Here is a 15,907-nt window from a genome sequence, read left to right on the forward strand (position 1 = left end):
AGTTTACTATACAAGACTCGAAGCTCGAGCTGATAATAAACAAATTGAAGCTCAGAAGTGTCCAGTAGAAGGAAAGGAAATTGAACTTTCCAACTAGGATAGAGTCGAATGTGAGACTTTTCAATTAGAAAATAAAAATCGACATTCTCTGTGATCCCAATGCCAATGAATTGCATATACATGAGGAAAATAGTAATAATACAAATCAGAATCCTCGTGTCAGTTCTTTTAAATTGACGAAGGCATTATTGGACATTATAGCAGAAGATGGGAAGCATGAAGAATTGAAAATGGAAGTAGTAGTCTCTATCGAGAGTGGACACAAGGATGAGAAACTGAACCATGCATCATTTCAGAAGGAATATAACATATAGTGTTCATGGAAAATACAACAACTATGATGCTCTGACACGATATGCGTCGAATACGCCGAGCCGTGATTTTTCAAAAAGTACCAACACATTGATTAAATTCTTTAAAAATCTTCATTTATATAGTATAGATTTAGTTTTATAATTGTTAATAATTTTTTTTGTTGAAATCTTTTAAATATGAGTACCTATTTGTTATTTACTAATAATTTTGAGTTAAAACTATATAATATTTTTAATAAAGAATAAAAAATATTTATGGCAAAGTGTCCAAAAAATGTCGGTATCGACACATGTCCAACATGGGCACGCTACCCTAATTGAAGTGTCCGTGCTTTATAGTAAAATAAGCTGGGTAATAGCAAAGTTGAGTTCAAACAATTCAACTAAGGAATATAACATCTATCGAGCACTTCAAGATATTGACAAATGTGTTCTTACATGGAGATTTGACGGAGAAAATATATGAGCCCTCCTCCTGATATGTTCTCTCATTCTTCTACTGAAGTGTGTTGGTTGAAGCGGTCTTTATACTGATTGACTCAAGCCCCGCGTGAATGGTTTGAGAAGTATGGAAGTCAATGTAAAGCTCAGTTCAGATGAAGGAAAACTTTTACCTAACCTATTACTATATCAACAGTTTGTAGGAAGTTTAAACTATTTAACATTACTCGTCCTGATTTTTTTTGCTGTATAGTAAGTCAGTCAAATTATGCAAGCTCCTCGTCATCGCTTTCAGCCATTGTGCGATGAATTCTTCGTTAACTCAAAGGTACATCTGGTCGAGGATTGTTCTTTCCTACTGGGAGTTCATTACAATTAATAGGTAATAGTGGCGTTGATTGGGCTGGTTGCTTAAAATCTCCTCGCTCAGTTTCAAGTTGGTGCATATTTCTTGGTGATGCCCTCATTTCTTAGAAAAGTAAGAAACATGATTGAGTCTCTAAGTCCTCTACTGAATTAGAATATCGTGCGATGTATTCAACGTGTTCAAAGATCATATGGCTTTGGGGGATGTTAGGTGAACTTGGTATCCCACAAATTGCTCCTACTCAACTTCAAGCTGATAACACCAGTGCTAATCAGATTGCTACAAATCCAGTATTTCATGAGCGAACAAAGTATATTGAAGTAGATTGTCATTCTATTTGTGAAGCTCTTGATCAACATGTAACTACACTTCCTTACATTTCCACCAAGCATCAGATTTTTATCAAAGCCTTATCTCGCCATCGCCATCAATTCATGATTGACAAATTGATGCTTCTTGATCGACCAGCATCAATTAGAGGGGGATGTCAAATCAGATACAATGATTATTGGCCAAATCTTTGTATTCCTAATTAGTTTACACAACATTAGTTGTTTACCATATTTAGGTAGACAAATTGATTTTAAACCTATAAATCATCCGTGTACTTAGTTATTCTCCTCATATTGTAATGAAAATCCCTCCATGAAGCGCAATCGAAACCATTTTGACATCAGTGGACACATTGGTTGAGATAAAACAATTAGCAGGGTAGAAGAACGTTTCTTTTGGCCTCAATTTAAGCAAACATTGGTCTATTTGTTCAACATTTCCCTATATGTCAACGAGCTAAAGGCCACACAGTACTATGGCCTTTACACTCCTTTGCCTATCCCAGAAAATATTTTGCAAGATTTGAATATAGATTTTGGTCTTAGACTCCTCGGATTCAGTGTGGATATGATTCGTTTTTGTAGTAGTTGATCAGTTCTCCAAGATAGTTCACTTTATTTCCAACAAAAAGACGTCTGAGACCTCTCATGTTGCAAAATTATTTTTAGGGAGGTTCATCATCACGCGTTCCTAGTTCTATAACTCCAAATAGGGATATCTAATTTATAAGTCAATTTTGGAGGACGTTTCAGAAGAAATTTGACAATATATTAAAATATAGCAACGCCAGTCATCTAAAAATTGATGGAAAAACTGAAGTGGCTAATCACACACTTGGGTAACATTATTCAATTTTTGGTGAGGATAGGCATAAGCAATAAGATGTAGCTTTACCACATATTTAATTTGCTTTTAATAGTATGCAAAATCGTTCAACCAAATGAACAACGTTTGAGATAGTTTACATGAATGCCCTATACATATTGTGGATTTGATTAGTTTACCTCCAACTCTTGACATTAGTTCTACCGCCAAATAGTTTGCCGAAACATTAAAAAAATAAAATAAAATAAATAAAAAAATCACCAGAGTTAAGGAAGAATTTAAAGGCTCTCAATTTTAAGTACAAGGCTACATTTGACCTACATCAAGACTGAAATGGTTCAATGAAAGTGATTTAGTTATAGTACATCTATGAAAGAACACATTCTCATCGGAACATAAACCAAAGAAAGAATATTGATCCATTTAACATAATGAAAAAAATTGAAGATAATGTCTACAAGATTGATCTTCCTGCATATATGAACATTTCATTCACAATTGATACTAGAAAAATATTTTAATAATATCCACCAATGAATGTTCTCTTTCGAAAACAAACTTGAGGCCAAGTTTTCTTCGAGTGAGAGAGAATGATGTAGGATAATCCTATTTAGAAGAGAATTTTATTTTGTAATAAGATTTTATCTCTTTTCTTCTTTTTTGTTTAGAATAAGAATTCTTTCTTACTTGTTAGTAAAAAGATTTCTTTCTTTGCATTTTTTTTTTTTATTCCTTTTAGGCTTTCAATTGCTTTAGTCATTAGGATTAAGAAATTACATTGCCTATATAAACAAAAGCTTTATATACTTTTTAATACACAAATCATTACAATCAAATTATTCTTTATAATTTTCGAGTTTTTCAACTTTATTCTTGTTTCAAAAATTTCAATTCTGCTTCTGCCCCAAGGTTTATAGCTAAATAAGATTTATGACCATCCATCTTGATTCTTAGATATGCATGGCTGTAGAGAAGATACTTTAGAAAAGTAGAACTAGTAAAAGAAACACTCCATACATCCACATTAAAAAATACGGCGACATTTTTTTTTTTCTTTTTTAAATGATATACGAAAAACAGCTTGGTAGGCAACTTAATATAACTAGACAACAAATAAATTTTTCAATCAACGATCAGCTTGAAGAGAAAAATATTTTTCTTCAAAGAAAAGTTTGAAATTACGTTACTCGTTCTTCTACTTCAGAAAAGTAGAGTGAATAAGAAGAAAGACTCTGTACATCAGCATTGAAAAATACAGCACAATTTTATTTTATTTATTTATTTACTTTTTTTTTTTTTTTTTGCCAGAAAGACATACTGAAAACAATTAGGTAGGCATCTCAATAACTAGCAACAAATAAATTTTTTAATCCAAGATTAGCTCGACCAGAAAGTTTTTTCCTTCAAAGAAAAATTAGATATTATGGTTGCTAAATTAATTAGAATGTTTATCAAAAACTTTTTGTTTATTACTATCTCACTCTATCTCCAGAAATTCAATTAGCACGTTTTATTTAGAGGAAGATAAAACTGCATTTACTTTTGCATATCAAAAGGAGCATAAGCGACAAGTATTAACTAAGTACAGTGCTAAGCTCTCTAGATCAAATCTCTATTCAAATCATATTCAGTATTTCTTTCCAAACACTCTGATTGTTCAGTTGCATTACCACAATATATTCCACAAAAAGTCGCCATTTTCACCTTTTAATTTAGTTATTTGCATACATTGCAAACTTCAATAACATCTTAATTTATTCTCACTTGTTTATGTCCTAGCCGAGCCACTTCTATCTCCTAACTCTTTTCGGAAATGATGGTAGTCAATAATGCAAAAAAAAAAAAGAGTCAAAAAACTCGAACCTTCCATCCGTCCTTCTGGCGCATAGAATGCTCTAACATAATAATCAAGAAATTGTGTATAAAGTCTTCTACATCTCTCGTGCTGGATGAATTCCTATTTTTACTTCCACTTTTCTGTACAAACATGCAAGTGAAATTTAATAAATTAGGAAAAGAGACATCAATCATCATATAAACAACACGCGTTACCATTACTACATGAAAGACTTTCTTCCTACCAAGCATATGACATCCTTTCACATTCAGATTGCAATAGCAAGAAAAGAATAAATAAATAATTGAAAACTAATGTTGATAGCATTACCTCATGATTAGATATTAGAATCTCCAAAATCCACTCAGGCCATTCGTCCATTTTAGTAAGACTGCTTCTATTTTCTGGATGACTGCAAGCCAAAATCAGAAGATCCTGAAATCAAACAGAAAGTATAAGAACTAAAAAAACCATAGGACTGTGGTAAGGAAAAACAAAGCAACAAATAATTTATGTTCATTTTGTGAAAAATAATAACTTGAGTAACATAATTGTTCTAAGTTATAATAATTAATACATTCACATTATTATATCACCATAAATGTAATTTGTTCATAACATTGATGGAACCGAAATAAAATTCAAATAAACCATAAATCAATGTTGGGATGAGAAAATGTTTAGCATGACACGTCCTTCTTTTTTTCTTTTTAAAGCAAAACATCAACACAACCTTAGTGAGTTTTAGCCACTACCAGGGAATGTTGGTGGGGGTTTAGCCTGACAAATCTTTCTTTGCTCTGTTTTGTGAAATATTAATGAGCCAAAAGTCAACTAAATGAGCAATTATGACTAGCATATCAACAGCCCTGTCACACTTCCAACATCAAAAGCAGACAGAAAGATCATTAACACACAAAAATGGGGAAAACCTAGAATATGCACTGTTTAAGCGTTCTCTGTAAAATCTTGGCATGGTGGTTTATCAAGCTGTACATTTCTATATGAAACCGTTGTCATTAACATTAATCAGCATGAAATTTGTCCTGTCCCCTAGCCAAACACAAATATCTATCAAGTCTTTTTACCAGAAAAGATAGAGAATAGAATCGGGAAACAGCCTATGACTTCTTGGTTCTGCAATCAGATATTCTTATCTTTATTTAATTTGCATAATACAATTAAGTACCTGTAATGCTCGACTTTGCAACGAGCTCGATGCGTATGGGAGGGAACGAAGAAGAACCAACAATAGTTGCAGATGCTCAAAGCGAGTACCTGAATCATACAAGTATAGTCCTTCATCTGTTGAAGATGAGTTTATCTGAAAATGAGAAGAATCTCAGATATCTAGCAACCCTGTATAAATAGAATTAACAGAACATTCTTTGAAATGTAGGTTATCATTCATATCCAGGCTCTATCAGATACTCAAATTCAGCAAAATATTTTACGTTGGATGGACTCTTAATTCTTATCATGTAGAATGTCATCCACTCACTAGATCATTAATGGCACTAACGTTCTATCATTTACAGATGAAAGGTCATTTGAACAACTCGCAACAAGTAAATACGATGAAAAAAAATCATTTTTAATCAGTTATTACTATGAAAAGTCCAGAAACAACTATATATTAAATTCAGTAACAAAGAGAAAAAAATTTCTCATTCTTTCAGGTCTCAATTTTAATCAATGATCAATGGCTGCAGCTACTCTGAGCGATCAACAACTCAAAATTCAAAAAATGATCTCATATTACAATTCTTCAATTTTGCTTTTAGTGTAAAATATACAAATGTTCCTCCCAAACTTCACTTTGAACAACATTTATACTTCCTCCATGGCTCCATCCACACGACCTGTAAAACCTTCTTGGCTCTAAATTCAAGAAAAGCAGTGTTATCTTTGAGAACTCATAACCAATAGTGTAGAAAATGAGTTTGACAAGTGGGCATCACTTTCTCCCAATATTAAATTACACGTGCTAAATGGTAATTTCAGAATTTAATGATTATGTGCTTCCACTTTTAGTGAGTGACTGCTTTGTGACACAAAACCCAAAAAGAAATACCAAAAAAAATGAAATATAGCATGGGACAGAGGGAAAGACAATAATTCCAGGTAATTAATTAAAAAACTATGGAAAAAAAGAGAGGTATATGATCTTGTCATTTATTATCGAGAGCAATAGAGATTCTTTGTTGTGCATCATAACTAACAAATGTATGCATAAGCGGTACATTAACCTAATGAGAAATAGAGGGGGGGCAAAAATTCAGACCCACTTAGACCACAGCATCACGATACTGATATTCAGAAAAGAAAAAAACAATGGCAAAAACTATCACAGTGACCTAAAGCATTGTCACCTCTCATAGTAATTATTTGTAACACAACATAGCAATACTTTTCAGTTTTCCCCCACGCATAACAGAGCAAAATGTTGTTATTAATATAACCATGCATCATATTCTTAAACACAATAGCAGGTTTCGGTAACCACAACAAGACCCTCCATCAGTATCCTATCATCTAAAGGTGCACCTATTCTTTTACCTTCGAGGTCAAAAGTCAGCTAGAATATATTAAGTAGATCATATCAAGTACAACATAAGAACATTGTGAATGAAGATTTAAAGAAATAAAGCAGATTATGTGCCATTAGTATGTTTTAGAACAGCAACAAAATAGCAGTAGCATAAAAAACTAATCCCCCCACCTTCCACCCTTTCCCCACCAAACAGGAAAACTGAACACAAGTCTAATCACGGTAGAAGATTCACAATATACATGCCCAAAAATTTGGTAACCAAAGAAATGTACACATAACTGCAACAATGAAGAACTAGGCAGGAGAAAATGCAACACATGACATACCGAGGCAGCCAATAAAGCAGTGTATACTTTGCTCGTCATAAGCCTGTTTGGAGCTGCTTCGAAAGCCTTTCGTAAACCAAAAAGGAGGAGGGAGATCTTATCATCAAACATGGTAGCTCCTCCCTCAATCACGCCAAGAATGTTGTTAGTTACATCTGGGGGAACAGGCTTATCAAATTTAAGATATCCAGATATTACTAAAGCACTCAAGAGGTTAATAACACCAACGATGATACCATCACTTTTGTCAATGTTATACACATTATTCCTTGCATTTTCAGCACTTATTGAAAAACTTATGCCACCCAAATTTTTAATAAAAGGATGTTCAGGGATAGATGACATCCTTCGAGAATTAGATATCGTTGAGCCATCAAAAGACTCGGGTTCATGAGCCTTTGCCTCTGAAGTTAAATCATTTTTAACCATAGGTCCTGTATCATCACAACCAATGTCTTCTGAAGTCCTGTCCCCAATATCTTCTTCGGTTTTCTGGGATGATAAAGTTTCATCACTCTTGGATGAAAAGTTTGGAACATCTATATCTCCAGCATTTGCTTCACGCTGCAAAAGAACAAGAAGTGTTTCTATGCCACCAGATGATATAAATGCCTCGGCAAAGGTTTGAGCCCTGAACGTATTTGGTTGAACCACCAACCTATATATCAGGTGCAGCACCCTGACAACCTGGAAGAAGTTGTAGAATAAGTTCAAGGAGAGAAGTCAGACATACTTAAGATTTGGATTGACAAAAATCAAAACATTGTCATCAAGTACTTGCAGACAATGACGATACATTATTGTCACTAAAGGCTACAAAAATTGAAGTACGTAGAAGTTCAAGACTACATCAGCATTCATTGAGTTAGATTGTTGCATTATTATTTTTTTTTTTTCGGGGTACTAATTGCATACTTTCTGAAAATATAAACTAGGAGTGCAAACCTACATAACCTAGTCATATACCATATGGTTTAAGCAAGCACTCTCAGGCACTACACTTAACATGCTACTTTTCAAAGGTGCCCAACAATTTGACCACGAGCGTGTTATAAACATTGTTAACCCGGAAAAAATAATAATAATAAAAAAAATAAAAAATCATCTGCAGTAGTTTGTTAAGTTGGAAGTACCTCCATATCCAGATACAGTGGCACTACAAACTGATAAAGAAATATTTATCACAAAAACTTGCAGAAAGAATGACAACACGAAACACCATAAGCAATCAACCTTCACTCTTGAATTTCTCGGAGACGCTTATTGCTGAGTTTTGAAAGGTAGTTGATTTTTGGAGAAAAAGCTATATAGAAACAAGTTGGATTCAACTCAATAAAAATGGTCATTTAGAGTGAACATCGAGGTGGTTGACTTCATTTAAACTTGTTATAAGCAAGGGTTAACAAAAACTAAAGGACCACTGAAAATATGAGATTTAATGAGGTGTCATATTAAATTCTTTGACAACTGTGGGCATGACATAACAAAACAAATTAGCCAAATGAACATAATGGCAATTGGCTTACATTCATGTTCATTCCACAATTAATATACCAAGCACAAACTTCAAATCATCACTCATTCAACAAATGGAGTGAGCAAGCATACTATCCTGTCCATTAATGTTATAGGCAAACAAGACATTTGTATAAATTTCAGGAATATACTGAAATATATATACATTCCTGTTCATTCCACAATTAATGTACAAAGCACGAACTTCAAATCTTTGCTCATTCAACAAATGGACTGAGCAGGCATACTATCCTGTCCATTAATGTTATAGGTAAACAAGACAATTGTATAAATTTCAGGAATATAATAAGTATATATATTACCTCTAATAAGTCACAAATTTTGCTAGTCTTTCCCTTTATTTAACTAAATCTTTAAGTAATTGCTTATATCTTGGGGTTAACATATTCAAATGAGTATTGATGGCAGAGAAAATGAATATTGATCGTTCACAACAATTTTCAAACAAATAGCCTAAAGAAACTCCTCCTAACATAATCAATGTGATTCTAGCAGAACATGTTAGAAGAAGGAGAACATTAACATGACCATATGTTCATTGGACCTTTCCATAGTGCATTTATTATCAACAAACGGATGTTCTCTCTCTCTCTCCCCCCCCCCCCCCTTTCAAACAAGTCACAGGCAGAAATAATTTTTTGTGCCACAAAAGTAATTAATTGCCACTATCTAAAAGCCCATCAATTAAGTAATATCAATTTAATACAACCGAAAATTAGGGAAGATCATGGCATGTTTTTCTAAAGCAAGGAGTAAAGAAGTCTTAAAAATTCTTGCATCTCTAATGACATATCACAAAAAGAGATGCTAAGCTATATATTGTATTTTTCCTCCAATTTGCTCAAGTACATGTTCAATAATTATGTTATAAAGCATGAAAGGCTGACATGCCTCACCAGAATCTAAACCAACTTGAAATATTTACTCTAAGAAGTGCCTTAAGCCAGAAGGTTAAACCATTCAAGGAAAAATCTGACACTACAACCCAAAAACTGTGCTCTGTGACTTGTAAAATTCAGCAGCTCAGCTTATGTTCTCCTTAGATTAAGTAATTCTCAATCAATTAACAAATTATTCACTTAGTCAATGGTGATTATGATCAATTATGCAATTTTGCATCAATAAACAAAATTATTAAGGTGTCGAACATGGACCAACGAAAATTCTATTGATAGTTGAAGCTGAGAACTTGATATGAGTGTCAATAAGATTGACAAAGATCATGGAAATTGACGAAATCATGGAGATTGATGAAGATTGACAAAAATCACTAAGATTATGTAATAACATAATTATGTATATAATTCTATTTACCATGGCCCTGTTTGAGCCCCATTTTTACCTCATTAAAATGAAAAATATGACCGTTATCTATCACATCAAGCCACCATTTTTGAATTTCTATCTCTTGTGTGAAGCCCATAACGGCTCTATTTTTCATTCTTATTCTACAAATAATGTGGCTCAAACGGGCTCCATATTTAGGTTGATAACATCTACCATATATAGAATGATATCATAGTTGTATAAGTTAATACTTTTCCTATAGAATGCAAAGAATTCCTTAAGGAAAGATCATTATGTTAAACGTTTATCATTGCATCAGAGCTTACCTCAAATCCTCGATTTTTTTTGGCATAACTCAACCTCTCAGGTATGGGTTTTTTGTGATGATCAACGGTTGACAGAATTTTTATCAACGTGTGACTCTTGTAGGGGTTTCTTGTGGTGGTCGATGGTAGACAAAATTTTTGTTAACGTGTGACTCTTGTGGTTGGTGATCGATGATTGATAGAATTTTTGTCAACAACTGACTCTTCGATGCATTGAGTGCTGTGCAATTCCAGTCATCCCAAACCTATTTTGATCTCGATAGTTCCTATATCTATTTTCCCCTTCCCTCCTCTCGTTGTTAACATTTTTTTTTCCCGAAACGCTCCTAGTAGATGAATTTTTTTCTCCTCATTATGAAAGAGTTATTTTTCGGCTGCCCATTGGAATTAGGTTTTTGAGTTATTTAGTACATCAGTTTCTTGTCAACAAATTGATGCTTCTTGATCATCCAACATCAATTTGAAGGGATGTCAACGATAGAGATCATGGATATTGACGAAGATCACAAAGATTGAAAAAATCAATAAGATTGATACAATAGTTGTATAAAGTAATATTCTTCCTACATAATGCAAGGGATCCCTTATGGGAAGAACACTCGGTCAAAAGTTTGTCAATGAGAACTCAAGAGGTAACTATAACGAACACCATCGAATTGATTCATTGAAGGCACAAAACAAGTTTTAATATAAGAAAAAGGCTATTATACCTGATTTGGTTGAGGGCAGTCAACAATGAACCCAAGCAAACACCGAACATCCTCCACAGCCACGGATGGAGCAGCATCCATAACTAAAAGTTCAATAACCACTAATAGTTCATCAATCAAAGCATTGACCTCACCAACACGGTGGGCATCCTCATTAATGGAAAACGTATTCACAGAGTCACTTTCCCGAATGGACCAGTAGCATCTCCTGCAACCATCTAAAAGCATCTGAATAGCATTAGCATCTCGCATCACAGATGACTCGGTGAATACCATATCTGCAAGTGATGACAGAAGCTTTTTTTGTAGTCCATAGCTACATAAACTCCAAATTTTGAGATCAAGTAACAATGTACTAAAAAGCTGCACTTTGAGTGAATGGTTAAACTTCTGAGACTGGCATATACAGACAACTGCAGCAACAAGTTCCTCATATCCAACTCCATAGTCATTTGAAACGTTAAGCAACGACATAGTTTGCAGGAGATATTTTAAGATTGTTGATAAAACTTCAGGGCCTCTTCTGCGACACAACTCTTCACTGTTCCCAGGGTGCTGGATGGCCAAAGAGATAATTCTTAATATGGGAGCAGCAAGAGTAGTAGTGGACGATGACAAAGAGAGGTCATTTTGGAGTGGTACCAGGCTAGTCTCATGCATGTTGCTCACCACTAGTGGAAGTAAGGACATTGGACCTCCATGAGCAAGGGCCCACAGAGCTTCCGTTGCCCGTACTCTCGTAGCGACATACACTTGACCAAGAACCTCCGCAGGTCTTCGGAGCATGCCTGAGTACAAAGGAGCACAGTTGATATTAGAGAAGTGTTTCAAGCTAAGGCAATGCAAAGAGGAGAAGCAAGAACTCTGTTCTAGAGATACCCTAATAGATTTCGAGAGAAGGTGCAGTGTATTATGTTTCCACACACTAATAGATAAGTCAAGGCCCCAAATATAATCAATAATTCCAGAAGCAGTCAGCTTGACCACAAAAATAGCAACTCAACTCAACTCAACTCAAACACACATTATCTCAACATAGTTCAGTTGATATTTTATTACAGAGAACAATAACAAAACCTCATATTTAATGGCTGCCTGACTACAAAGGAAAACAGAGGAGAATGTAGAAGGAAAGAAATATTTTGGAAAAGACATCAATCCCCCCCCCCCCACCCCAAAGAGAGGAAAATGTATATTCTTGACAATCATTATCCTACTACAAATGGTCTCAAGAATCCGAAAGGTCAAAAGAATCTAATAACCCTAGAAAAGAAACAAGCTCCACGATATGATTATAGACCAAGAGGACACATGATGTGGTAGAATCTTGCTGGAATAAAATAAAAAACAACAACTAGATCCATCAGATTGTGTTAAGTCTGATTCAACTTTCCTAAAATGTAGAGCTCTTTATACCTGCAGTACCAGAAGGCGAAGCATCTGGACAGTACCGGCCACTTAGTAAGTTAGGATGATATAGTAGATGAAGACATCCAGCAATCTCTGCATCCAGAAATGAACTGTCCTGTGCCATACTTTGGACATGGTTATTTGTAGCTAGCGATGGTGACACAGCCCCACTGCCAAAAGAAGGCAGCATATCCCCTCCTCTGGAAGCCAACCGTGCCATTCTATCTGTCCCAATAGGTTCCTTAAAAATATATACAGGCCCCATCTCAGCAAACAAAGGGCATTGACGACGACGACGTTGTAAACCAGCTATAGTCGGCGGAGGGTTAGTCCCAATGCAGCAAAATGCAAGTGGCTTTGAAATTCGAGGGAAATCAAAAGGACGACTTTCATACAGGGAACCATCAACGTACAATCTTAGCTCACTCTCTGACTTTCCAAGAAGCGCCTGCTTGCAAGTATGTTCAAGTCCAATAAAGTACCAACACTGCGGCTTGAACGCATGAGTAAAATGCAAAGAAGATTTCCTCCCCTTCCCACTTCCACATTCAACAACCAAAAATTGTGCATGGAAATAGGCCTCCATCCCTTGATTATCAGCAGATAAGAAACTGAACAGCCGAGGCATGTGTGCTGTGCCTTCACCAGCTAGAGCGCTAGCAGCAGCAGCAGCTGACATAGGAGATGATTTCCCTGACGTAGCAGCAGCTGCAGCTGCAATTGCAGCAGCCGTAGTTGCAGTGCTTAAATTATCTGCAAATGACTCAATGTAAATCCAAGTTGCAAATGCAAATCCATTAGTAAAAGGCCATCGGCTGTCCCCTGGACCAAGCAGACCAGAGCTTTCACCATCGAACTCAAAGGTACATGCAGGACCTCTGACCTCTTTTCCAGCCATAGCTTTCTCAAGAGAAAGAACTAAACGAGATGCCCATGGGGTGGTAAGTAGTTTTGTAATGACATGAAGCCACTGATGCAGGTCGCTTGGACTAACAGAATGACCAGCTAAGTACTGAATGCAGGAGCAAAGAGGAGTTCCATCCCAATTTGATTTATCCGGTGAACCAATATAGTGAACAAAGATTCTCTCAGCTGAGTGAAGCAGCACCCCCAATAAACCAGCCACACAGCACATATGTCTGTTCCTAGTGCAAGCACGCAATATAGCAAGCAATCCTCTTACCATCCGAGTCCTAGGAGACATGAAATCCTCAAAATCCCCAACAGCAGGAAGCCAAGGAATGAGCTCACCTGACACAATGGCAGCCCTAGAGTTCAGCATAACACTAGGAGGATTGCCATCCTCATCCTCTTCAAAAGACTCAACACCTCCCATTGTGGCAAGAAGGGAATCAACTACCAAGTAAGCAATCTTAACAGCCTCCTCTCCATTCCCAAAAATCTCAACACCACTCACAATATTCTTCAGCCTTTCCAAGCTTTCTGTTTTTCCCATTATAGCAGAATCTACTAAATGCAATAGTTCCGGAGACACATTAAGCGTAACCTGTTTAGGCTTGGTCTTTTGAGGAGACTCAGCAGGAGAGTATCCACTATCTACATGGAAATGCAGAGCAGAATCAAGACTAGCAGAAGAGGATGGTACTGTAATGTTATTAGTCGAATCTCCCTGGGGCCCTGGGCTTGAAAAATGGTGATTATGATGCACCTCTGCATCATGGGGAGAGTTAAATCCAGAGGTCGAAGCGTTTCCAAAGGAAAACTCGAATGTTTCCTCACTTCCACCAGATGAATGTCTCAAATTATCTGGACTAAAAGACCCATGCACATCCTCAGCAATTTTATTATTTTCTTTCAGCGGAACATGCTCAAAAAGATCATCGTCTACAAGAGGAGGAGATGAATCAACTCCTTCCAAAACTACATTGATACCCTCATTATCTGCAATATTACTATGTATCTCAACTTTTTCTGTAATGGATGTTCCTACACTATGGTCTGCACCATTTCCTTCACCACGAGTTTCAGAATTCCCACCAGAAAATCCTCTACGGTCCCTTGTTTCTTCTTTTTCTTCCATTTTATAATTACAACCACTTACTTGACCTTATAGAGTCCTCAACTCATTTACAATGTAATTTTACCTGAAAAGAACATAAAAGTGCTCAATCACTAAAAAAATAAGGACAAAAAGAAAAGCAACACAGTTAACACTAAAAGAGAAAAGGACATGCCAAAATCACAAATAAATGTAGAAACTTTACTCAAAAGAGAAGATAAATTAAACCACCAACAAGAAACATCAGTAAGATCCTGCAATGAAGTGAAATCAAAAATTTTAGAAGTTCAACATTTTGTTAAAACCCAGACAAAAAAACTAATTGATTTTTCCACTCATACGAATCTTTTTCCCCGTAGCTCAGCACAACATCAAGCAAATTCATAAATTGGGATTTTCATAAAGATGGTGATCAATGCAAGCTCAGAATTCAAACAATTCAAATTATTGAAACCACAACAAGCAAACATTGATTTACCGAATAAATAAGAATTTCCCTTTTCGCAAAGATAAGGTGAGAAGCAAAAAATAGATGAAACTTGGTACAGAATAATCACAAAATTAACAAAACTTGTAGAAACAATAAAAGTCAAGACTGAAGTTACGCATACTTGGCAACAGATCTAGCTTTACTTAAACCATGCATTGCTAATTGCCAAACTTATGCTATAGCGTCGATCATATATTTCCCAATACAGAATCAAAAGATCCCAAATTTATAAAACCAATCTATCTATGAGGATATCAATTAAGAACAAAAATTAACATGGAAAAGCATAATGTTATTGAGTGATTCTTACCTTAAAAAATGGGGAAAACAACACTGATTTCAAGTAATAATTTACAGTTGGATTATTAATTACGAAAACATTATGTTTTAAATCAATAATAGAAATGGAAAATTGAATCAGACGGGGATCGAAATAGGAGGCGAGAGAAAAGGCCTAGCAAGCCAGCTATAATTAACATTACAGTGTTAATTTCTTGGCCCAACGGGCTTCTTGATGTCCCGTAAGGGAAACACTTATTTAGCCCCTGTTTGGCCCCCATTACGGGGAAAATTTAATGTATGGAATAGTATTTTTTGAAAAATGAGTGATTGAAAAAGAAAGAAAATTTTTTGATTTACGTGTAATATTATTTTATGGAAGATTGTGTAATTGAAAATAGGAGAGAGAAAAATAGAATGTAATGTAATGTAATGTAATTAAAATCAAACAAGGGCCTAATAATTAATAAAAGTGAAAATTACGTTGTTCGAGATCTTTGAAGGTTGCATTGCAAAACGTGGGGAAGTTGTTTTTTCTTTTTTCTTTTTTATGTATAAGTCAGGCTTTTATTTAATTATTAAATGTGAAATATCTTTATTATCATTTAATAATTAGTCGACAATGTTGAGTTTTCTTAATTATCATAATTCAAATTACAATTTTCTTAACTACCATATTAATCAACTCCTATCTCCGTCTATCTCTCTCTTCCCCACAATTCCTCATAACATCTCCAAACCCTCTTTCGTTCGAACTCATCCACCACGACTCCAACAGATAGCACCGTTTAG

At 35.2% G+C, this 15,907-nt stretch overlaps 1 protein-coding gene across 3 annotated transcripts in view; it reads right to left on the reverse strand.

The window, feature by feature from the left end:
• The window catches only part of LOC111373390 (BEACH domain-containing protein C2), a 43,981-nt gene extending 28,633 nt beyond the window's left edge, over positions 1-15,348 (reverse strand). For 2 of the 3 annotated variants that reach the window (XM_022995917.1, XM_022995918.1), the window contains exons 1-7: positions 15,147-15,348; positions 12,333-14,431; positions 10,917-11,704; positions 7,058-7,744; positions 5,367-5,501; positions 4,508-4,612; positions 4,204-4,317 (exon numbers count right to left, since the gene is read on the reverse strand). In XM_022995917.1, the coding sequence (XP_022851685.1) occupies positions 4,204-4,317; positions 4,508-4,612; positions 5,367-5,501; positions 7,058-7,744; positions 10,917-11,704; positions 12,333-14,367 (3,864 nt within the window). In that variant the 5' untranslated portion in view covers positions 14,368-14,431; positions 15,147-15,348. The remainder of the gene's footprint in view (positions 1-4,203; positions 4,318-4,507; positions 4,613-5,366; positions 5,502-7,057; positions 7,745-10,916; positions 11,705-12,332; positions 14,432-15,146) is intronic. The other variant, XM_022995915.1, reaches the window with a different exon arrangement.
• Between the last annotated feature and the right edge of the window lie 559 nt (positions 15,349-15,907).

The sequence above is a fragment of the Olea europaea genome, unplaced genomic scaffold (genome assembly GCF_002742605.1).
Source record: "Olea europaea var. sylvestris unplaced genomic scaffold, O_europaea_v1 scaffold112, whole genome shotgun sequence".
Lineage (NCBI taxonomy): Eukaryota > Viridiplantae > Streptophyta > Magnoliopsida > Lamiales > Oleaceae > Olea > Olea europaea.